Source organism: Pungitius pungitius, chromosome 6 (genome assembly GCF_949316345.1).
Source record: "Pungitius pungitius chromosome 6, fPunPun2.1, whole genome shotgun sequence".
Classification (NCBI taxonomy): Eukaryota; Metazoa; Chordata; class Actinopteri; order Perciformes; family Gasterosteidae; genus Pungitius; species Pungitius pungitius.
In genome coordinates, this window is record NC_084905.1 from 18,502,556 (window position 1) to 18,527,862 (window position 25,307).

The window sequence follows — 25,307 nt, forward strand, 5'->3', positions numbered from 1 at the left end:
ATGATGAGGTGAAATGCAGCGCACACCTCAAGGTGAAAAGATGTAGAACTGTAAGTCAATTAAGGTGGCTTCTGATATACAGTCATCAAGGGCATCATTGTGCTTCCCTGATTTGTATTCATTTACCATGACCTCGATTCCTGAGTACATCTAGAGCTACTCGATATTTCATAAGAGTTGTAAGATAAATGTGTAATATTTACTTTTTGGCACTGCGGTGAGAGTTCCATTTCAAAAGTCCCATATTAAAAAAAACAGCCACCCCGGCAAGAACTCCATCACAGCTCTTTTCTGTGACAAACACAATCATCTTTTATGTTGTGATGGATGCCAGTTTTTTTTTTGTCCATTAATAGTTCTTGGTTCACATGTAGCGCAAATGCAATACGCTACACGGAAAAATGGATTTCTGCGAGCTTTTCCCTCGCTAAGTGTGTCTGTTTGCATTGAATGTTGTTCCCCCCCCCCCGCACACACTGGACACACAAACACACTCGTTGTGTATAAATCTGCATATTCCTTCCTATTCCTTCCTGGCGGATCATCACACGGCCCTCTCTCTCCCCCTCTGACCCGAAACTGACTCCCAATCAGAGCTCCGTGGTCTTGCTGCACAGGGGGATAGGAGGGGAGGGTGGAGGGGGGGACGGGCCGAGACGGCACCACACCCACCTACTGCTCGCCCCGGCCCGTGGACCGATGTGCGGTGTCAATCGGCCATATGTTCGTGCCCTTCGTTTTCCTCGCTTTCGATGAGATTCTTCATCACTTCCTCTGTGGTGTGAACTGTCACTTTGTCTGTGGTGTGTGTGTGTGTGTGATCTGTGGAATTTGACACTTTATCAACATAACTGAGGACGCTGTCAGTTTGGCCCCCCGGATCACCTTTTTGGCGAAGTGTGTGACCGCATTGATCCAAGGCCTCTCGGGCATTTTGACCCCGAGGCTGCGGCGCAACATCAGGACTCGACGGAGCGTAAAGAGCAGAAAGGCAGAGCATCACAGTTACGGCATGTTCCATACACACAAGCTGTGCTGAGACTTCCACACCAAGTCACAGGTGCCAAAACTGGTTTGTCTTTACCGCCTGTGAATGTTACAAAACCGACCGCCCCCCCCCCCCCCTAGTTTACTGTGTGTCGTTTTAGATAATAATTTGGACAGCTTTAATTTGATGATGAACGCAGCTGGGAGGTGGCCTCATAGTGACACGACATTAGTGGCCTCATTTTGACAAAGGTGTCAACTCTTCAGTTTCAGTTCTGTGCTGCAGATTCAAAAGGTGACGTTGTCACTTTAAGTTTAAATTAATGGAACTGCTAGTAGCATTTGATTTACATCGTAATTTATCATCTAAACATTTTTTATAGCTGATATATGGTCTATTTCCCTCTAAATAGGATCATCATTTACCGAATGAACATCGTGCCGTTTGGTAACGATTGAGACCGTAAACTTCCGACTTCTTTTAGAAACTGGAGGAACCGCCCCCTGCTGGCCGTTAGCTAGAATGCACTCCTCAAAGCACTGACTTCACTATTCACAGCCGCATTTAGGAGAGGAGAGATCAGTTTAACTGTGCATATAGGAGATAGAATGACGATTTGAAATGCATTGTGTGGTTATTTCACATGTGAGGGGGGGGGGGGGGGGGGGGAGTTGAGTGGAGAACTAACAGGACGTATGTTTTCCTCAATAACGTGATGTCACAGTAGAAGCCACTTGCCCCCTGTGGATTCCGTGGCCGTGGAATGAATGCACGGGAGACAGACAGACAGACAGGGAGATAAACATGAGCTCAAACAGTGCAGAGGATCACCCTCCAGTGCAGACACATGAGCTCTATCTCCCTCCCTCTCTCACTCGCCCACTTACTCCGTATCGTTTCATCTCCCTCCCTCTCTCCCTCCCTCTCTCCCTTCCTCCCTCTCTCTCTCTCTCTCTCTCAGACACACTCTCAGTCGCCGTGCTCTGACGGATGGAGATACACTGCCTGGGAGGACTTAAGGGTAAGAAGAGAAGTGCTTTTTCTTTCTCCTCCGCCTGGCTTCCCGCGCGAGCTGTCGATCCCTGCCTCGGTCCTGAGGATGAGGAGGTTCTATTTGTGAGGAAGGCGCAGCAAAGGAGGAGGAAACAAGGAGCAACAGGGTGGTGAATTCTTGCGGGAGTGAGCGAGAAGACCTTTTTTTTATTTTTCCCCCAGGCTCGAGCAAAGGTTAGTGAGGAGACCGACTGCATGCTCTCACGTTTCATTCTCTGCGCTTTACTTTGTTTACTCAAACATTCCCGTTTAAAGCCTTTTCGAATGCGCGCGCTCTCCATCCTCTCCAGAGCCCATTGAGGGCTCAAATCAAATGTCCTCACGGAGCAGTTTTTTTCTTAATTGAAACAGTTTTTCTAAATGAAAAGCGCCTTCCGTGGCGTTTTCTCTATTCCGGTTCGGCTGCTTGAAGTTTTCACTCCCGGTCAACACGCCAGCTGCGTAATGTGCCCAAAGGTGCGCCGCGGTGTGGTGCTCAGGTGCGGTCTCTCCTCTCAGTGACGTGGAGGCGGCGACAAAAAAAAGAAGGGAAGAAGGCGAGGACAGCTCCCTCTCGTCAGGCGTCTCTCCGCACAGGGGGCAATTAGAAAGGACGCCGGTAACTTGGAAACAGGCGCGTGGGAGACGCCTGGTGTCACGTGATAGGAATTAAGGGGGGGGAGATTCCCTTTGTTCGTTCACACCAAAGCCTGGTGCTCATCTGTGAAAAAAGGGGCCGATCTCATGATGGTTGCTTCCTGTGATGTGCACGGAAAGTGTGCTAGTGTGTTGCGTGCGAGGCCCGTACGTATGCGTGTCCGTGCGTGCGCGCGGGTAACACGCCTCTTAGGGCGCGCGCGTGTCGGAGGAAGTGAGTCTCTCAGGTGAGCCAAGTGGAGGAGATTATTCACGCTGTAAACTAGTCAGACAACAAGAGAAAGAAGAAGAAAAAAAAACCAGTCATTCATATGATGATGGATTTTCTGTAATGAATGTGTGAGCATCTGTGTTCACAAGGAATGAGGCTCCCCTAAGGACTCTGCTTTTGTTCAGGCTGTATTTATTTTACAGCGTCTGAGCGAGAACATTCCCCTGGAAACAAACCTCTTCCACTGTCCTTCACGGAGCCTCTCTCTCGGCCATCTTCCAGCGCGGCTTTGGATAAGTGTGCCTGCACAGGCTGATGTTGGCCTCTGGCTCCTGCGAATCAAAGGCCTCTGACGCAGGCTGATGAAGTTCTTTAAAGATTCACTGTCGGGTGGGTGGTGGTGGTGGAGGGGGGAGGGGGGGGTTAGATTAAAAGGTATTAAAGAGGGATGGGGAGAGTATTGTGATCTCTTTGTAAACACAGGTTGAGACACGTCAGGGCAATTATTCTAAACTCCTGTGTGTTTTGACACAAAAAGAAGAGGGAGTGAGCCCTGGTCTTTATTCAACAGGATGTGTTATATACAAAAAATACCTTTAAAGTGAAGAGAGGCATTGAAAAAAAGGATCATCATTCAGCAGCAGATTAGTGCGCTGATCGGGTGTTTAGTCTGCACTTTGTTTTTGTCACATAATCTCGCGTCACCAGTGATGGAGGATAAGCGAGGACAGTTTAGTTTGGCACGCGCTGGTTTCCCGTGTCACCTTGTCTCTGACGCGCACGCACACACACACACACACACACACACACACACACACGCACGCAGTTAGTGAGTCCATCTGGGCCTCACTGCCAAGAGGAGTCGTTGACATTGAGGGTTTATCGGCATCTACTCCGCCCCTGAACCCATTGACTTGCACGTACAGTAAATACACTCCCATTTACCCCCCTCCCCCCCCCCAGGGCACATTATGCACCGATACACATGCACCAAGGCGGCACATCACACACTCACACCATGGGGGGGGGGGGGGGGGGGGCAGGGGGAGAGGTGTCGTGACCGCTGGCTCGGTCGAAAAAGGCCCCTGGAGGTGCAAAAATTTCAGGAGTCAGGGCGCGTTTTCGTATTCAGAACAGATGATCAAACCCGGTGTCGTAGCTGCAGAGTCGCCGGCGGCGCCAGATGCAGCCAATCTTTTGGCAGAGGAATAGTTTTTTTTTCCCGGTGCCTCGGTCTCAAATGCAAAAAGTCGTAGGCGATGAGCTGAAATCAAAACAACTGTGGGATCGTCATCTCACGGATGGTGGTTCTTATCGCGGTTGAAATGTTGCAGGAAAAAAAGAAAAAGAAAAAAAAAAGAAAGCTCTCAGCAATTTACTGTCACTGCACACATATCGAATTCCAGCCCTAAATCTCAGAGTGCAGACAGGAGGAGGTTATTTAGGAGAAAGCACCCGCTGCATCTGTACTTCAGGATCTAGTCCCCCCCCACCCAAGTTCATCACAGACAAATACAGAAGTTAGTGTGTGACTGGATAGTGAAGCTTTGGGTGTCCAGAGCACAGAGCACTAAAAGATGGGAAAAAAATCAATGGAAAAAATACGACTGAGGATGTTTTTTGACATCGGCCTTTTTTTCCCCATCACGAGTCCCGGTTGCAAAAGCGTAGCGTTGTGTAACTGTAACACAGTTCACACCACAGATTTGAGGCAGACGCAAGGACAGTGTCTTGGTTTGGTGTTTTGGAAAAGCAGGTACACAAACGTTTACACAAATAGCTCCTAATTCAGAATCGACTGCATGTGTGAAAAGCCCCTGAAGACTTATTACTACATGCTTGTTCTAACGTTTGTTGGAGGCTTTCATCTGACTTTCTCAGCACACTGAATCATCTCCTTCCCTACTCACCAAAAATTGTATTGAACAGTTTCCAGCCGAGGGCATAACTGCTTAATAACACCAACAGCCACAAAGGCAGCCATGTAATTACATTCTAACCCAAAATAAACAGCACGCAGTCGCTCGCTGTGCACAAAGCATCCTTCTCTCCCATCTCTGCATTCATTTTGCTTGGCCTGCTCGTCATCGTGGCTTCTTCTCTCTCCCTCGGGTTCACCTCGAGTTCCCCGAGGCCGCGGCTCGGCTGTGTGTGTGCGTGTGTGTGTGTGTGTGTGTGTGTGTGTGCGAGCACTGTGTGTCTTACGCGGGTGCTTTAGTTTGTGTTGATTTCTGTTCTTGTTAAGAAACGGAAGAGAAGAAAAGTACGTGTTTACATTATGCATGTGCATATGATTACAGCTGTGTGTGGGTGAGAATATGTGTGTGTGTGTGTGTGTGTGCGTGTTTGTGTGAGAGAGAAGCTCACAGGGGCAGGTTCCTTGACGAAACGTTGAGTTTCCTTTGATGGTGGCTTCACCCACGTATCAGCCCCAAACCTGTAGAGAGAATCACACACAGACACACACACTGTCCCTACTCATCAGCTGTGAGCTCTTACTCTCCCACCATGTGGCAACTGTGTACTTCACTGCTGTAACATCAGATGCCAAAGGCAGAAAGCCCACTAGCTCTTTTAAACAGCCCGTTAAATGTTTTCCAATATCAATATGTTGTGGTGCTTTTTTTCCCCCCATTCTCCACGTGTACATTGCGTTTTTGGGTCTTGGGGAGGGGAGGGGGGGGGGTATATTGGCCTTAGAAAGGGGATTTTCCTCATGTGTGCAGTTACTGAAATGAAAGACTGAAGGAGTAATCACATGACAAACAAGCTGCTGACATTCAAACACAGAATACTCCAGTAGCTGCTTTGAATATTTACACACAGTTAGTGTGTGTGTGTGTGTGTGTGTGTGTGTGTGTGTGTGTGTGTGTGTGTGTTGTTAACAAGTGGAAGAAAAATGACATCGATTTTGGTTCCTTAGAGGCCTTTTTTAGTATTGACCCAACTGCACATGAATAATTATGATAAGAGGGAAATGTGGTACTGGGGGGAAATCAGCCGTTGGGCCCATTTTGCAAAGTAGCATCTATGCTCATTGTTCATTCCCATGCATAAACATAAATAATAAGCCCCACCTGTACATTGATTTTCTTTTTTCAATGTATACAGTTCTTAAAAACCTTTAGTTAGGAAAGAAGGTCAAGGGACCTCTCTCAAGGTTGATATTAAAAAACAGAAAACACGGAGGGAATTCCAATATTGATATATTGGCATTTAAATCTGTATGCATGACCCCACTCTGTTAATTCTCATTACTTCTCTGACCTGTGATCACAGCAGGACCCCTCTACGACGCGCGTTTACCCTTTAGTTGATCAGTTTTATGTATTACTACAATGAAAATTACGTTGATCACCTTCACAGACATCAAATGACTGTAAAAATGCATTTGTTGTGATGCTGGCGATGACTCGGGAGAAATGGAACCGGACCTGCACTAACTTGTGAACAAACCCATTTATATTCTTAATTTAATGTTAACCAACACCATGTAGATTAACTTTCAAATTTACAAACAGTGTAGAAATAAACAAAAAGTCCCCAACGTTAAAATATTCACTGGCAAAACATCTCATTTAACCAACTTTTGAACAATGAAGTATGTTTAGATGAAACATGCTAGCAGTCAAATCTACTGTAATGGACATTAAACAATTAGTGGGTTTGTTTTATATATTTCTAAATAGATATAATAATATAAATATATATATATAACTCTTCATTCAGTGCATCCTGCCAGAATGAATCACGTGCTCAGACTCACACGTTATATGGAGAATACAACCACATTCCTAAATTGTCTATAATCTAACTCTAAACAAAAGAATCGGTTGGAGGCACTTATCACCTCCAAAGCAAACCAAACTGCTCTTAACAGCATCCATATAAGGTAAAGACTGACTGACCTCCTCTCTGAGGTGTCGTGGGGGAGAGAGCGGATGCCATCGAGGGTCAAACGTGTCGGTGTCGGACCCCCGGCTGTCGATTAGAGAGCCAGAGGCGCAGCAGCAGAGCCTCCGTCACTTAAGGCTTAGCGGCGCAACAAAGAGAAAAAAAAAGCTTTTATCGCCCCAGATAGAAGGAGCGAAACCGAGGTGACGCCTTTAATGCACCGCAGCGCCGACAGAGGAGTGGCACGTGAGAAGGCCGACGTGACAGATGTGCAACGTCTGGACGAGCAACAGAGATGATGCATGGATTGACAACGAAAAGGCTTATGACCTCAATTTAGATTTTTGGGAGCCTTATATATATATATGACAAATGAATATTTGAATACAGACGTGTGGGTTGGAACAAACAGCGGTCTGTGATTAGAAATAAAGATTCTCCATGTGATCGGAAAGGTGTGACTTGTGATGAAAGAGCAACCAAAAATGTTTTCTCAACATTCGTTTTTTTAAAGAAAAGTGTCCATCTTATATATATAAAACCATCTGATACACCAGAGTAGCATAAATACAGATTGAGCCTCTGAGACATCGCTAGTAGCAGCAAATCCCTGGGCTTCATCATCCTCCCTCAAAACAATTCCAGTATTGCTTTCTCCTCTTTGCGCTGGTGATGAACCTCTGTCGTTAAAACAGAGGACACAGTGATGCTGAGAAAAGCGTTAATGTGCATAAAGCTTCACGCACTGTAGTCGAATGACACACATCAACAACGACAAAAAAAATGCTCACTGCGGGGGATGTGAACTCGACTGGTGTGTGTTAGTGTGAACATTTTTCCCATATTGCTGTACAAACATATGTGTCCTCCCCATGCTGACAGAGAGGATGTTATTTAAGAATCACCATAATCCGTGAGTCATTATGGCCCCAAATGACGGTAATTTTCTTGATTCACCATGTAATATAATGTCTGACTATAATCCTTCTCTCCAGTGACGGATCATTTTAATAGACACAGTAATCATGGCCACATATTATCAGTGAATAACTGCAGGTAACCCTGCTATTAAAACCACATTTTCATTCCAGTCCCGTAATTCAGCTCAAATGGCCTTTTTCTTTTAGTGCCATTTAGCCCGAATATATAATATTAGAGAGTAGAGTTAAACTCAGTAGCATTCAGGGAGCATTTCAGGACATAATAGGAAGTTATTATTCACAGGAGATCTGCCAAAATGTTTCAAACTTGAGTTGAGTTCAACCCTCTTTAACGAGGCGCTGTCCCGCTACGGCGGCCCGGTCAACCAACACCTCCGGCAACGATGGCTGGAACGGCCGCACAAAACAGTTCCTCGCACTTTATTGGGTTTCTTAACAGGCCGTATAAACAGGCCGCCAAAACGCCGCCGATCGCTTGGATGCGGGATTGTTATCAGCTCTCATCCAGGGTATTCTTGGCAGCAACAGCCGTGACCGTTGCCCCCCTCCGGGGTGACCTCTGGGACCCCGAGGTGTGAGAGAGCGCCACAGGACATCTGTCACAGCTGGGGGGGGGGGGGGGCTCGGTCTGAGGTGTTAAACCTCTTAAGGCGGCCTTTGTTCGAGAGGGTTATCCGAGGGTAATCTCACACCCCGTACTCTGCGTTTTGGGTCTAACACACTCGTGTGATACTTTTTCCATTGATCGTTCTCAGTGACATGGGACACTTAAAGGAACAGGATCATCAAATGGCGTATTAATAGTACATCTGTGAGGTGCATATAGTGATCTTGAGGTAAATGTCAGTCATTCAGTTCAGTCCATTTTTCCCTTCGATGGAGGGTTTGCCTGGAGCCATTTCTCTTTGTTTCTGTGGCCATAACTACATGCAGGATTTTGCACAGGCAAATTATTTTAATCCAAAAATGTTCTTGCTAAAATGAAAGAATTAATGGAACAACCATTTGTTGATTAATTAATAAAAAAGTACCGTGAGATAACAGCAAAATTAGATTTTTTTTTCTGCAAACAGACTCATTTTGGTGCAGCGAGGCCATGGCGGTCTGCCTGACCTAAAATAAATTAAAAAAATATTCACAAACCAATGGGTTCCAGCTTGGTCACGGACTGCTGTCCCATGTCACGACTTCCTCCATTTTCTAAATTCCAACCGGGCCGTCTGTCCGCGGGAAGAAGCTATTTTAAATCACGGCTCGAGCGGAGAATGCCCCCCCCCCCCCCCCCCCCGGAACGTTTCCAAGAGGGACGAGACCGGGCCCAGAGTCGCGTGTAAAAGCGAATCCAAACAAACAATGCTGGCTTGTGTCTGAGAGATAAAGTCCGGGGGCCTGTCTGCACCACGGAGCCAGACCAAGTCCGGCCTGTTCTCCCAAGAATCACAGCGCCGCTACCAAAGAAAACTGAATTTGGGCGCTGAGTCGCAGATAAGGAGTGGGGGGGGGGGAGGGGGGGAGGGGGGGAGGTCTCGGCCTTGGACCACGGAGCTTTTTGTTTTTGGGAGCTGCAGTGGAATAATTCCTGAAAGGCTTCCTGTGGCCCTAAAAGTGACCGCGCCTCAGTGACATTTACCAGTCGACGCTCGACAACACAAGGTCCTCAAAGTCTGGTCGGGTCGGAAAAACCAACCACGCGGATGTGCTGCTGAGGGAAGGTCGAGCTCCGATCCGAGTGGGGCCCGTAAACTCGAGCGTTGAATGTTGATTTAATGTCTCCACTGCTAGTCAAGAGACAGCGCTCAAGCTGCTTATTCGGTTGTCCAATAAAAAGGTTTTTTATCCTTTTCATGCAACATCTCAAGCGTCAAAAATGCACCGTGGAGTGCGCTGGATTTGTTCTCTTGTATATCTGCATTAAATTGGGCTCCCAAAATTGTAATCCCCTGCCTGACTTCAGGGCTTTGATTGCATAACTACTTCAGAAGATGTGTAATTAGCCGTCTGTCCAGCACTGCATGCATATATTTACTGCCCAGCAATATTTAACGTCCTCATTTGGTCAAGAATAGAGGCTTTCTAATCAGCTGCTGCATGGAGCTAATCACTGGGGGGGGCTTTTGATTTCTTGTAATTAGCCCCTTTCACTCTTGTAAAACCTGTATATCGGGTTTCCTTCCCCCATCACCTCAGTCGTCTGGATACCAGGTTGCTCATTGAAGCTGACGATGGCGGAGGAGATGCTGTTGGAGGTATTTATTTCCCGGTAGATGCACTCAGCAGACACGCCAACTAAAAGCCTTTTGCAACAGTCGATTGTCCCAAACAAAGACCCCCCGCGCTGCCGTTGGCACCAGGTGTTTTGGAAGCTGCACATGAGTTCATCGGACCCAGGGAGCCTCAGACAAATCCCTGTATCATTTTAAAGTCTTCCCTTGCCATCCAAATCGAAGATGGATTTGTGTTGCGCGAGACCCAAATGAAACAGGAGCACCCAAACGGTTTTCACCAACATGACAGCGCTTAGCAGACGCACGTTTTGATTGCAGCTCTTTCGACGAAAAGTTACCGAGTTCAAATGACAGCCACGGGGCCGATTGCCTGATGTTACGTCCCTCATAAACTGTGACGCAAACGTCTCCCGAGCAACGTCGAGCTCGACGGAACAAAAACACGTCGCTGCCTCCGGGTTTTATTTAGACTGTTTGATGTGGAAATATTTATTCAGGTGGATGATTAGATAAACTAAAGAAGAACCTCTGCTCATCGGTCATATTTATCCCTCTTTGGGCTCAGTGACACATCGCAAATGAATGAGCAGTTATTTCCCTGTCGGTGCTCCATAGGTCGGATGGAAGGACACTGTGCCTGTTGGTAGAAAAAGTTAAAGAAATGTCTGGTATTTGGTGCCTGCGTTATTCAATGTTTCTCTTTTTCTCTTTTCCTTCTATAATGTTTTAATTGTTGCTATTTGAATCATAGAAATATACATACATGAGGTCAAATTTAAAGTCAATCAGAGTTGGCACGGAAACACGTGTTCTTTACCACGAGGTACAAACTGTGAACAGTAAATGTCAGCAGTAAAAAAAAAAATATTCCACAGAATGTTTTTTATATCACTATTATTATTACCAAATATTATCGGTTCCAGCTGCACAAACATGTTGATGGTTTGTGTTTGTTAGGAGGATGCACTGGTGTGATGGCCAATAAAAAACCTTATTAGGTTGATAAGCTCTTGGACGGCGTGTTCCAGCTATACTGTGGAAAAAAAAAAATGTCCCGGCCTCGTGTCCCGATGAGTTCAACGCGGTGACAGATTAGAGATTGGTAAGAAGATAACTCGGGTATTGGGTCGGTCCGCCTGGACACGGGGGGCAGTTAAGGTATATCTAAAGCGCATGGGGAGGGAATAAACGTCGAGGTATCTCACCTGTCGAGAACAGAGCTCGCTCAATTTGTTTCACACACAGCTGTGCTGAGCAGGAAGGTTTTTTTTTTTTTAATGACTGCAGAGGCCATAAAGGTCATATATTCATAATTCAAACACCTCAACGTCGTATTTATGCCACCGGCGGCGCTCACTGTACTTGGCTCTGTACTCGCTGCACACTGCGCTGGATGATCATTAGATGCCGGGTTTTGAACCCTCCCGACTTGGAGTCGCATCCCCCCCCCCCCCCCCGGCCTCCGAGCGAAAGGCGCTAACGTCGTCAAAACGTGAATGGAACCCAATTTATTACGATGACAGTCAGAGGGGGGGGGGAGGGGGGGGGGCATCAATTATGTGCGAGGAGCGCGTTGCAGCAGAAACCTTGATGGGTGTTTGGATGCGAGCCCATCGGCGGACCCAGATGCGAGTTGCTCCTCAAGTCGGAGTCTCGTCTCCGCACCGGAGCCCAAATGTTTGACCTAAAAATGAGGTCAATCTCTCGAGAAAGAGGAGAGGAAAATAGTCATTTCGAGTTTGTGACTATAATAGATACAGCAGGCTGAAGTAGTTAAATACAGATGTGTAGAAAGCACGATAAAGTGTCAGACTTTGAAGTCAACGTTAGAACAAAAAAAAAAAAAAAACTTGTGTTCAAGAGATGGCCGCTTGCATAACAATATGTGCAATCTGCAGCTCCCCTCATCAAACCTCTGACAGATTTGGGTCTTCTGCCGTGCTGTGATAAAAAAAAAACGCGTGTGCTGCAGTAATTGGTCACTTATAACGTTTCCTTCTTGTCCCGGGAAACAGCATCGAGTACCACGCATAAAATAAACACGCTCTTGGTGCTTTTCTTCAGCCCGGGAGTGCGTTAATCTTTTAGATATTTCCTCTCGTACAGTAACAGCCTTCACATTTACTCTGGGAGCAGTAACGCTGGGCTGTCCTGGTCTGTATGTATATTTTAGTCTGATCTCAGACATAAACAGCAAGTGGCTCTGTGTCTCTGCTGAGCTCCGTGTTCTGTTTTCATCCCAGAGGGGGGGGGGGGGGGGGGGGGGTATGCACTGTGTACTACGTTGTGTATTTACAGTACGTGTTCTGCTTCGCCATGAAGCTCATTACATGAACCCATCACGTTCACGCCTTTTTCTTCTCGCCAACAAGCCTTGCGCCGGGATGAAGTGAACCTCGAACTTGTGCAGACAACAGCAGTAGAGAGAAGTAGGACTCGGGTCGCATCGGGTGGGGTGGGGGGGGGACTTGATAGGATGGGAATCCTTTGTTGTCATCACTGGAAGTATTAAAAGAGAGATGAGAAAGATCAGAAATGCCACCGTAACAAGCCCCCTGGGACCCCTGCAGCTGCCCGGCTGTCTGAACCGAGGACATGTGGTGGGATCAAAAGGTCTTGAAGACCAGCAGAGGAAAAGACTGCTGCTGCCCCCCCACGTAGCCGCTCTGTGCTTACGGTCCACGAAGACCGCTTTGTGCGGTCGGTTTCGTGGCGTGCAGCGGTCAGTCCGTGCCGTTTGGATGAAGTCAGAAACAAGGCAGCCAGAAGGAGCTGGAAACATAGAGCGACAGTAACTAACCAGTGTTGAGACAACGTTTGGCGTCCCGACACATCTGTGTAAAGGCTTTATCAAACGTTTAGAACCCACTAGAGGCTGCATTGTATGAGGTTTGAAAAGGGAGTGCACGTCTTTGCTTGTCTTCTCGGTTCCGGATTTAGTCTTTTAGGATCCCGATGTTTTGTTTCAGGTCTCCGGGCCTGTGCGACATTCGAGCAGATCCAAGGCAACACGTTATCAGCACGCTCGCATTTCTGCCTCAGAAAAAAAAAGGAAGCGCTCCCGCACGATGTTTGTGTTTTGCCAAAAGGTTCAAGAAAAAAAGTCATGATGCAACATTAAACTGGATGTGATCCACTATTGCATTCTTTTTCATCACGAGCAAATGTGGATAATCGATGCTGTTTGCACGTGTTGCTTCTCATATGTGGTTTTTATTCTGCTGTCAACTGCTCTTCGCTTCTCAATTATTCAGAACTTTGAGTTTTGTTACACTTTCCACGTAGCTTCTGCAGAGAAGATCATTGTTTTGCTCAAACTTGCAGCCGAAGCCATTGATGGTCTTGGATTCATCTTTTTAAAAGGAAGTCTCAGGTACTTTATCATAAAAAGTTCTTCCCAAATCTGAGTGGTAGATTTTATGATTTTATTTCATTTTTTTACATTGAGACAAACCATCCGTCATCGTCCAGTTTCCCGGCTGATGATGGTTCCTCTGACACCGATCACAGCTTCAAAGTCAAATTGAACCAAAAGGTTTTTCTCACGTTTCCTTTGTAAAACCACTAAATGCAAAGTATTAATTAAATAGTTCAATTAAGATAATTCATATTTATTATTAAATCACCATAAATATCACAATTTACACGGACCAATTAAGTTAAGTACATTTGCCAAAGAACCCCCCGCCAACTGATTTCTGATCAGTTGGTGTTTGATATACATTTGCATGGTAAGCGTACAGCAGCAGAAGTAAACAAGTTCATGAACTTACACGATGCTCCACTTTCCAGTAAACTGCTCTTACTCTAACTCTGTAAACTACGCTGATGGAGCGAGTTCCCTGTAACTTAGTCCAAAAACTACATCATTTAGAATTGTTCATAGTTATTTAATTAAATATCTGCTGGTTGGTGTTTTTTTAATGTTTTAAAAAGAAAACTTTGTTCCTAATGGGAGAAAATTATACATTTAAGATTTCCTTTAAAAATGTGTAATAAAATTACATTTATAAGTTTCTTTTTCTGTGCTGATATAATCCATCAGTGATCATTATTTGTTCTGATAGGGAAATGTGGTCCAAAGGTAAATTAGTGCATATTTAGTGTTGCAACTAATTGCAATGTTTCATTTCATGGCTTTGGACTTTCCTAAATTGAAACCATGCATTTCTCATTGGAAACTCAACTCTCCTAGTATTGATTTGCAAGCTTGTTTGAAGATACATTTGCATTTGCACATTTTCTAATAACGGATGATAAATTATATACTGCTAAATTACAGAGTTGCAAATTATTATTTACTAATATTATTATTTACATTCAAAAAGGTATTTTGAGTGCAAATTTTCATTATAAAAATAAACGCACAAGCCATCCCATCATATAAACCTGAGGACAGATCTGGGGAGGAATCATGGGGGCTCACTGCCAGACAAGCTGTTGACACAGTAGGATGGAAATTCCAGAAATACAAATCAAATCTCTTAATCTTTCCTCTCTGCTTGCCTTGTTCCCATCAGGAGTCCCGACGGCGGGCAGCAGCCATGTGAGACGAGCTGTCCACACGTAGAGGATGCTCACGCCCAGCTAAAGAAGAGCCTCCTTTCCTCCCTACCTACCTCCTTACCTCTCGCTCCCTCCCTCCTTCCCACATGAGGACGGGAAGATGACTGTCACCAGCAGACAGTCCTTCAATGTCCTGACGGTCATCTTCCTCTTGCTGTCCACTGCAGGTCTGTAAAGTTTAGTGTGCATGTTGCTGTCACTGTACATTTTGAATGCTTTGAAATGTCGGACTCAGTCCTTTATTAAAAAAAGCCTAAATACTAAATAAAAACACAAGAAACAACCCATAAGGACGGTTAAACGGAGACAGATGTTGACATCTGATGCCCAGAGGTCAAAGACACCCAACGTCGAGGGATTGAAAAAGACACTTCTTGCCAAAAAAAAGTCCACTTGGCAGGAGAAGCTCTGAAGCTCAAGGTTTTCTCTAAATGAGGACGTGAGAACACACTACAACCCGCAAAGATACAAAGAGCGGAAACCCAGCCAACTCGTGTCTCTGTCATACATCTTGCACACAGGAAACGATCAAGGACAGAATCTGCTGCCGTAGTAACAGCAGCAGGTTGGAATAAGGGGGGGGGGGAAACCCGTAATAATCAGCAGAGTAGGTGTAAACGGTGTTAACCACTTTTTAATTAAAACACAAAAGAGCAATCACACAGCATGCAACACTGCATATTTTAAAACCACAATCAATTGGTATGATAAAATGACTCTACATTTAAATGAAAGCAATTGTTTTATTCCATAAAGAATGATATTGTTAATATAGAAATGAATCTGTAATGGTACAAACAGCCGGGTGATATTAATAGTAGAACCAACTAAAAACAATTTAGCATTAATTTGGCGTTTTTTAAAATAAAACTAAATTTAGTAGTCTGGGTCATAAAGCAACAACATTATCAGGCCAAAGACCAAAGACTTTCAACCTACAACGCTAAAAACCCTCGGATAGCCAGCACCACCAGCCAACATTTGACTTTTTTGCCCGATAAATAATTGATTGGTTTTGTTCTATTAATAAGCTGGTGGAATGTATTATGCGAGACCAGAAGAAAGACGAAAAACGGTGGCTCTGAGTGAAGCCATTAATAAATAAACATGATATCCGAGCGACGCCTCAGATGTTGCTTGTTGTGAGGGAACGGGAGAGATGACTTTTAAACTTCCTGCAGCGACCGAGCCGAGCCGTTAACCCGTAAACCCTACGACCCGAGGGGCTTTAATGACATCAAGCAGCCCGGGTGTGTTTACAGCTGGACGGACTCCAGAACCAGCTGTTGCTTATTCGACTCCCCCCCCCCCCCTCCCCCTTGCTCTCCTGTCTCCACGCGGTCGGTTCACGCCGCCTGCAGACCCGCGGGCCTCCGTCCTGTAACGCAAAGTAAGGCGTCGTGAGTTGATGCCGAGAGGTCAAACCAACCTTCACTTCTGGTCCAGCGGCGCTTCACAGCGCCTCCGGGTTCTATAAGGAGAGACGGCCGGCTACGCCGAGCTCATTATCACCCGAAAGGAGCCGTCTCCTTTCAAATGCTGATCCATCCCTGGCGCAGATTACTGAAAGACTCCCATCACCTGCAGAACCGAGTGGACTGAATCACTTGCTTTTAAATATGATGAAAGGAAACTAACAACAAGATGAAGATTAAACAGTTCTTAATAGAGCTAATCTGGATGAACTTCACATCATATTGCATCATTCAATTCACGGTTGGAAGGAGAGTCATGAAGCAAATCAAAGAGGATGAATTATTACAAACTGGCCAATTGATGTAAGTAAAAAGAGCAGGAATATATATATCAACGCGGCTGCTTTGGCACCCGGCTGTTGCATTAGCGTAAGACATTTATTGTAGTAAATAACTGATGTATTAAAAACAGTGTCACCATTACATAGTGGAATCCATTGAGAGAGAAGAGACAGGTTTACTATACAAAGTGTTCTTAGGTTCCAAAATATTCTGGATTATTTTAAAAGCTCTTTTTTTTTTGATTTTTATATTTAGTGTCTTAGACTACACAGGTTGTTTTACAGGTGTTATTTAAGTGGTTTCTTTAGTGAAACACCCACATAATCATATTGCTGTGGTTTGGGGCATGTTTGTGTTATTTTTCTTATTATTATGTTGATAAATGTATCAACTTACTGTTATTATTGCCAATCTAATCAAATGTCAATCAAATTATTATAACTAAAATGATGTTAGTTCAACAATTGTCATGGGATAAAAAGTACAAAAAAATATTCAGTTGAAACATTTAATGGAAAACTAAAAAAATATTGGGTTGAAATTTAAAAATATATATTATGTTATGTATGAAAATGCTCTTCGAATAAGATGTTTTCATGCTCCTGAGTTTGAGGACAAACTGTATCTCAAGTGTTTTTGTGACGTTCTGACTCAACTCTACAAACATTCTGTATTCTGTATATACATGTGCAGCCCTCTCCGCTCACTACCGGGTGTGTGAACCCTACTCGGACCACAAAGGGGGTTATCACTTCGGCTTTCACTGCCCTCGCCTCTCGGACAACAAGACCTACATGTTCTGCTGCCACCACAACAACACCGCCTTCAAATACTGCTGCAACGAAACAGAGTTCCAGATCATCATGCAGGTCAACCTCACAACCACCTCAGACGGTTATGCACACAAGTAAGTTAAAAAAAAAAAAAGCATTCCGGTTCAAGAAATCCAGAAATAACAACGGATATCTATGAATATTCCTCGTGGTTCAAGAGCTGACTTATGCAATGGGATTTCCCGCCAAGTTACATTGGAATCTGTTCAAAAGCAACTTTTTAACTCAGGGAGCAATTGGGGGTCAGGTTTATTGCTCATGGGAAAGCCAGGGTTTGAACCAAGAGCCTTGTGGTTCCTGACACACCTTCTATCCATGCACCATAGAACATAAACCCACACCAAGAGGTGTGACACTGTACAGTTACATTTCAAACCTACATTTCAAAGAGTTAATATAACTATTTAGTGGTGCAAATAAATCTGATCGTGACACTGGACAATGACTCCCAACTCTTTCGTACGACTGACTCTGTAAGAGTTGAATCAACTTTTTGCAGTGTGATTTTAACTCTGCACTTCAACGCTTATTTGCCCAACACCGGAAAAATTAACTCTAAGGATTTCGCTGTGTCGAAAACAGCTGGCTATCGTCTCCTTGCTGACAAACGCTTTGGCTCTTTGGCTCAGTCGACGGTGTCGCACTGGCTGGCGCCGGTCGCCTCTTGCTGCTAAAGAGGGCTTGTTGACATCGATCCACACCTTCAGAGCTGTTCCACCGAGGAAGAGGAGAGCAGGTTCCCCCGAGCGGAGCCCCCTCCAGGTGTTAAGTGCCGGCTGTTACCATCAACCGTCGGCGTGGCATCGCATCACACGGAAGCACAGATGCGAGAATTATAGCACCTTTTAGTATTATATTAACGGCAGACTCCATTACCCGTGACGCAGAGTAAACACATATACGCCTAACGGGTTTATCTGCTGAGGCATGGGCAGATTCCAGCGGTGCTCCTGGTGCTGTGGAAGCACTCAGCTCTCTCTCTCTCTGTGCTAATGCGCATCCCAGCATGCATCGGGCCCCCGGGGCGGTTCACACCTCCCTGCAGTAGGTCATGATATTTCATCTTCACGTGTGTCACGTGGCCTCTTTGGCCGCTCTCTCTTTCTGGCTCACTGGGCTGTAAGAACGCGAGGTCTGGTATTTACCACTGGCCCGGTGCGGGTTAAAATGGCAATAGTTCTGCTCTCTGAAAAAAAAAAAAAAAACACTGCGTGGAGAAAAGGGTAATGTAGTTTGAGATTTACCGTAGTTCAAGGGTAAAAGTAAAAAGGCGTTTGTCCTCCTGAGGGTTTCACGGGGCAGAGCTCCGTGGCATGTAGCTCACCGTGTCGTTATACAGAGTATAATGATGATGAGTAAGAAGGAATTCAGAGACAAAGCGATATTGTAGAATACCGTGTTAGAAAAGCAACAGTAACAGGTCGAGTGCTTTGATCAACTTCGATCAAAATCGATGTGTTTCCTTGAAGAAAAAAAAACTCTATTCTGAAGCAATATCCCGCTCTTGGTCTTTCAGAGTCATATCAATACTTTTTCTTCCATACTAATAGGACTTAATCCCCCCTTTGTGTGACATTCCTTAACTAAATATCCTTAATGCCATAGAAACAATCGACATTGCACCCAGATACTCAGCCCTGTTTAGCTGCCTCTTCTCAGGGAGCCTTTTCTTTTGGTCGTACTTTACGGATGTGGGTGGGCCAAACTTATTAAGGGCCCCCCTGGATCATGTAATACATCTAGGAGTCCAGTTTTTTTTTTTTTTTTGTAGGAGCAAATGCATTAAAATGTCTATTGTGCTCATGAAACGTGTCGTCGATTTTTTTAAGGGAGCAGCAAACGGAACAGATGGAGAGCTATGAGTTATTGCCCAGGGAGGATTTGAGACACGTCTTGGTCTCGCCACATGAACAGAAAACACTCTCTCATGGCGAGGACTTAAAGGGGCGCAGCCGATGGGCATCCGGGTGGCATCAACGAGCATGTGAGACGTGTTTGTCGTCGCCTCCCCCGGATTAAACGTTCGCTAAACGCCTCTGATCTGTCTCCCTCACGCAGTAATTACACGGCCCTCGTCGGCGTGTGGATCTACGGCTTCTTCGTCCTGGTGCTGCTGGCGCTGGACTTCCTCTACTACTCGGCCATAAACTACGAGCTGTGCCGGGTCTACCTGGAGAAATGGGGCCTGGGGGGCCGCTGGCTGAAGAAGGCCCGCAGCCAGTGGCACAGGTCCCTGCCCGCGGAGGAGAGCGAGGCCCAGGGCGCCGCCCAGCCCGTGGTCCCTAGCCACTACCAGCCCAGGCACAGCCTGCGAGGGGAGAGCCACAGCCCCACGCTGCTGCCCTACAACACGTCCACCGCGTGGTGAGTCGCGCGGACCCCCCCAAAACCATAGACCATGGCGTAGGGAAACATTAACAGCTGCACCCCCTGACTCTGATTTAAACTGAATGATTTGACTCTGGGTCACATAAGAGATCTTGTGATGTTGTAACACCTTTTTTTACTTCTTTTTTATTACCTTTGAGAGCAGTCACAAGAGTCTCAAGGTGTGTTGGGCCGCTGTTGGGCTGTTGTTAAAACACACCCCGGGGATCTCATTCTTCTTTTTGAAGCCATTGCTCAGACATTTTTCGGGGATAAAGCTACACAATCACGGAGCGCAGTCCGACCGAACCCACGTTTCTGTGCGGTACATTTTTCATGCAGCTCTTTTTTGTCTCCATTACTGCGGCTCAGAGTCTCGGGCTGGAGGTAGATATCTCGCTCGGTTCATCATAATTTAATGTGGGAAGAGGTCTGACAAATGGCTTTGAGATGCAGCGTTGGCTGTGCAAGCCGTGGATAGGGGAGCTGCGGAAAGATCCCGGGGCTGCTTTACTGCCGGAAATACGGTTAACTTATTCTAGACATACCCACAGAGCCTCCTTAATAGACATTAAGTCAGTTTAATATGATGGGAATCATCAATCCTGGACTTACTAGGTTGACCTCCACTGGAAGCTCTTGTGCTTTAAGCCCGTAAAAATGTGTTTGAAACCGTAGCGAAATGCTCATTGACAAAGGAGAACATGCTGAATTCATGGTAATTCGTGCCGACGTTTAGTTGTTTTGTAATTAAGAGGTCAGTTTTTTGGGATATTCTTTGATAATCTATCAAATCTATAATAAGAAATGGGAGAAAAAAAAGTGACTGATGTCGGGAGGTAAATTCCAGTTTCAGAGGCGAGATTAGAACAGCCTGTTTAACACAGCAAAACACTTCTCACCATCTAGACAATGCTTTCCTCTTTAAATGTGTTCAGCAACCACCAATAACAGACGATGTTGCCCACGCAGTGCGTCATCAGGCCTACAGCTCTTTATCCCCAGATACCTTTCTGAGCCTCAAAGTCTCAGAAAACCGGGTCCAGTCACTTGAACATCTGGTTTAACGGTGTAAACAAACAGACGGGGTCGAGTCCGGCGACTGGCGTCTGAAACGAACCCAGTCGCACAGCACAGCTGAGGAATCCAGCCAATGGTCACCGGCGATTTTTTACATCAAGTTATTTCATGAAATTATTTTTTCCAGAAGCAGAGAAATTATTCTTCAGACAAAAAAAAAAAATGCAGCTTGGCATTCAGTGTGCGGTAACATTGTTTACCATAACGCCACGTGAGTGGGTTGGAGGGCTGCAGATCTGCAAGGGGGGGGGGGGGGACTGGGAAGTGGTGATTACTGTGGAAACCCCTTTATTGTGCAATGCAGGCGAGAGAAAAACAACAGGCCGAGGCAGGCAATATAGTGAATTATTATGAAGAATGCACTGTTTTCTGCAGGAGAATGTCAGATGAACAGTGACAGCTCACGTTTCGGCAGAAGGGGGACTCAGGTGCGAACCAATGTTTAAATGACAACCAATTAATAAACCGAAATGCACGATTCTGAGGGAACGCCGGTCACGGCGACCATGAATAGCAGATACACCGACAACGAGGTGAGGGACACGCATGGTTTAAGTAGGTGGCTGGTGATTGGACACAGGTGGGAACGATTAGGGACAATCAGACAATGAAAAAACGGAGGGAAAGCGAACTCGGGGACACGAGAGGCCCGAGAAATATAAAACAAAGAGATAAAATAGAGAGACAAAGATAAAGTGACACGTAGACCGACAGGTTCGAGCCGGCGGAGTTTCAGTATTTTATTATTTTATTTCTGCGGAGCATCTGGCTAGAAATTCCACAGTGCTTCTTTAAATTGGTATCTCCTGTTTTATCGCTGTGACGTCCTCGGTAGCATTAAAGCCCTGATATGTTGTCCTATCAAGCAAAACACATTCAGATACATTTACACTTTGGCCAGGATCCCAGTCCGTGCAAACCTTCTTTGCCCAGTGGTCCGCCTCTCGCAATTAGAGCATCTGGATATTTTCAACACCAGATAAGAATTGTAAAAAACGAGCTGGCCGTGAGAATCTCCCATGTAATCACTCATTTAACATCCTTGTGTAGTGTGCCCGACACCACAACATCTCAAGGACTCTGATCTGCTGCGGTTATTTCAACCCGGCTTCATTTGTGAATTTAGTTTTTTCTTTATTTCGCGACGAAGACTCGCTGTGCAAAAATAGCCGTGAAATTGATTACGGACGTTTCATTGCTCATTTCAGTGTGAAATACCTCAACGTATAGGCTCTATCGAGAGTTCCCCCCCCCCCCGCCCCTCGTCCAATTAGCCAACCCACGACTCCGTGGACCCAGTGAAAACAACTGAGCCAGCCCCGGGGGGGGAGCCCGTCCCGCGTGAGGTGGCATCTGCCGCCACTTTCGATGGTGACACCACGGCTCGCTGTGCGTTGTCGCACAGTCGCAGAGGCTCCATCGGCCCGCCAGCTCTCCGTGTGTGTGTGACGCCCATACCCCGCAGCGTCTTTGGGTCGGTCCGCCGAGTGAATGGCGCTGGGTAAATGGACTTGTGTGTGCACTGATGGGGTGCGCGGAAATTCATCCCCATTCATTCATTCAAGCGTGATATTTGGAGAAAAATACTTTGGAGCTAAGTGTTTTTTTGCCCATGGACACATCGACAGCTGAGCCTCGCAGAGCCGGGGATCAAATCCATCAATCTTTTAATTTGAAGGACGACCCGCTCCATCATTGAGCCGCACGCGCCGCGGTCGCCGCAGTTCGCTCAACACGAGAAGCTGGAATAAAGCTGATTCTGAAACAGCGTTTGAAATCTTTTCTTTTTTTTCCTTTCTCCCCCCCTGGTCTTCTTTTTTTTTTTTATTTCATGTCAGAGTATGATCAAAGCCTGGCCGTGTCTCCTGCATATTCACGTCCATCTTTGAACTCGCCGGTTGGTTTTCAGGGGCAATAATAGAATTGGACATTCTGAAATTATTCCTGGCTTGTCTGTCCACGGAGCAGCGTGCCAAGACCTTGTCCAATTAAAGCAACACTCTCCATGTGGTGTGAGTTAATTAACATCATATGATGCTACAAAAGGCAGCCCGACTTAGATTCTGCTCTGGGCTCAAAGGAAGGAGCACGAGAACAGGTCTGACTTACGTACATTGACTTTTGGCCTCGCCGTTAGCAAAGGAGACAGCAGCAATTTTTTCATTTTTGGGCTGTGTTTTGTGTTTCTTTTATTAGATTGGCTGTCCTACATTAACTTCTGTAAACTTCATTTGAGTCACTTTCTCATGAGTGCATCGGAATAACCTTCAAGTAAAAACATTTTATTTTACCATCAACAGTATAGTTTCATTATTTTGGGAGGCGGAAAAAACGGCTCAGGGATGAGACTCATAGATGTAGGGTGGGCTCGAAGTACAAGAATTACAGACTCTCTGGGTTGTACACCAGGTTCCTTCGTCTCTCTCTCTCTCTCAATTACACCTCCACCTGGAACCGTTCCCTGAGCCCCCTCCCCCACGCTGTCCACCACACCCCGCCGCCACATTCTGAGTTTGTATTCGACACATTCTAATAAATAATTAACAATTAATTTGAGTCATGATAATGCATACCCAGGCACAGCTTCATTGGTCCATCGTTTAGACGTGAGAGGACCTCTAGTTGAGCACGTGTGGTGTGGCTGTCAAAGACAACCAGAAACAAGACAAAAAAAACAAACAGAACCAGAACTATTCACAGCATCCAACCCCCAGAGGAAAACCCTTGTCACATGATGAAATCTGAACCATCTCCATGACAACGGTGCAACTCCCACAACTGATTATCACGAGGTGTAGCTGAAAACTAAAATAGTAAACACTCAGGAGTGCTCAATCTCTGCATTTTATTTCTCCACAGAGTGATTCTGCAAGTGGACAAAGTGGAGAGTAGCAACACCTGGTTTCCTTACGCGGTGCAGAGGAGAGGCCCCCACGGACGCCCCCTCTCTGGACCACAGACAAAAACACCAGTGGCGGGCCAGCCATACCCGTAGAACTTAGAAGAGACTACTGCCCTTTCCAAATGAGCACAGCCGCGAACCGGCAGCAGCAGCAGCAGGCCGGCGTGGCATTTAGACGCCCCGCCGAGGGCAAGAGGCTGCCAGGAGACACGCAGGACGGTCCTGCTGCCGCTGCCGCTGCCGCAGAGGAGCGACACACTCGGAAGCCAACAGGTGTCCGGTGATCCTCTGAAGAGACTGCCAAGGCCCCCTCCCCCCCCTCCCCCCCCCCCACAGGGTGTCCCAACCGAACTGGACAGACCGTAGCCCGCCGGCGTGGAGGCTCGCCTGTTTTTAAGAAGCTCATTTTTTGGATGTAAGACGTTTATTACACTGCTGTTTCAGTTTGTGTTCAGTAGCAGTTAGGCACAGTTGTGGGTTACCTGTTTTGTGGATTAGTCAGAGAACTATACGAGTGGTTAACATTCAGAACATGTAACAGCTTAGGTTGATGCTGAGCATCTCACGTAGAGTAGAGCGCTTTTGTTACTCACTGATCCGCGATGCGAACTGTCTCTGCAGCCACGTTGAGGAAAAAACAATATCTTGTACGAAATGTTGCTGAAAACCAGTGATTTCTCTATATTGAAAAGTGTCTGACAAGGTGACAAGGACACAACGCCATGCAGACGAACTGCTGTGGATCAAAAGGCTTCACGTTAGGTCCTCCGGGATGTTTCTTGTGGTTTAATGATGCTGAGGAAAGGAATCTTCACTTGACTTTAGTCATTCACTCTAAACAATGCTATGTTGCTAAACAACGCAGCGAAGTGGTTAAGCGCGTAGCTTCGTTCCACCGGCTCCCGTTTGAAAATCAAAAAAAAACGAGGCCGGTGGCTCGGCTCGTAACGCGAACGCGTCGTAATGAGGATCGGGGGGCCGGCGCCTTCACAACAGCATGTTGCCATGTCTAACGTAACGTAACGTTAATCTGTGGCGTCGAGCTAATTTGAGGTAATTACCTGTGAAGTTAGTGTGAAGACAGTTGTGTCTGTAACACCCGTTGACTCGTTCACCCTTCCTCATTACCGGAGCTGCCTGAAAAAACAGCTCCATTAGCAATATGATGACAATGAATATCCATTTTGGTTCCTTTATAAGGAGCGCACCACATCCTTTATTGGTGATACACAATAGCGATTAGCCATAATAGAAAATGAAAAAAACAACAACAACATCTAAAGAAATCGACTAAAAACCCTTTTCACTGTCAGCAATAATGTACAGTAGCTTAATGAGATGGATGACATTAAATGTAAAAGTTTGAGGCACCAGCCAAATGAGCATTGGGTCACTGAGGGGGGGGGTGGGTTCCAAAGCTTTCCGTTTGTTCTACATTTAGTACGGTGAAGTTACCGAAAGGGAGATTCTGGATAATTAACTTATACTGAAAAAGGTCGCCAATGATTTATTTGTCAGCGTTGTGAGGAGGAAAGTGAAAACAATTCACTTTTAAAAGAAAAATATTTGTTTTAGAGCTGAAACTAATGACGTCTTTCTCTATCCATTGATGGGACAATTATTTTCTCAATAAGTTAATGACTCATTTGGTCCATAAAATGTCAGAATATAGTAAGATATACAAGGCGTGATTTATTCAAGTTTTTTCTATTCAACAAAAAGTCCAAGGATATTTGGCTTAATTGTCATCTATGATAACATGTAACAGAACTATTAAAATCTTTGTAAATAAATGATAGATCAATTAATTAATTGCAATCATCTAGGGGTGTAACTGAAGATGAATTTCATTAT

General features: G+C 45.7%; 1 protein-coding gene across 3 annotated transcripts; it reads left to right on the top strand.

Moving 5' to 3' along the window:
• The first annotated feature begins 1,921 nt into the window (after window positions 1–1,921).
• On the top strand, window positions 1,922–23,779 carry shisal1b (shisa like 1b). Of its 3 annotated transcripts, XM_037452060.2 has the most exons (5): window positions 1,922–2,215; window positions 14,469–14,681; window positions 16,965–17,178; window positions 19,163–19,468; window positions 23,411–23,779. In XM_037452060.2, coding segments are annotated over exons 2-5 (588 nt in total). In that variant the 5' UTR covers window positions 1,922–2,215; window positions 14,469–14,614; the 3' UTR covers window positions 23,412–23,779. The 3 variants fall into 3 exon arrangements, with proteins under 3 accessions (XP_037307957.2, XP_037307955.2, XP_037307956.2); XM_037452058.2 differs by lacking the exon at window positions 23,411–23,779 and having other exon boundaries at window positions 19,163–19,472; XM_037452059.2 differs by lacking the exon at window positions 23,411–23,779 and having other exon boundaries at window positions 1,929–2,009; window positions 19,163–19,472.
• Window positions 23,780–25,307: the final 1,528 nt, after the last annotated feature.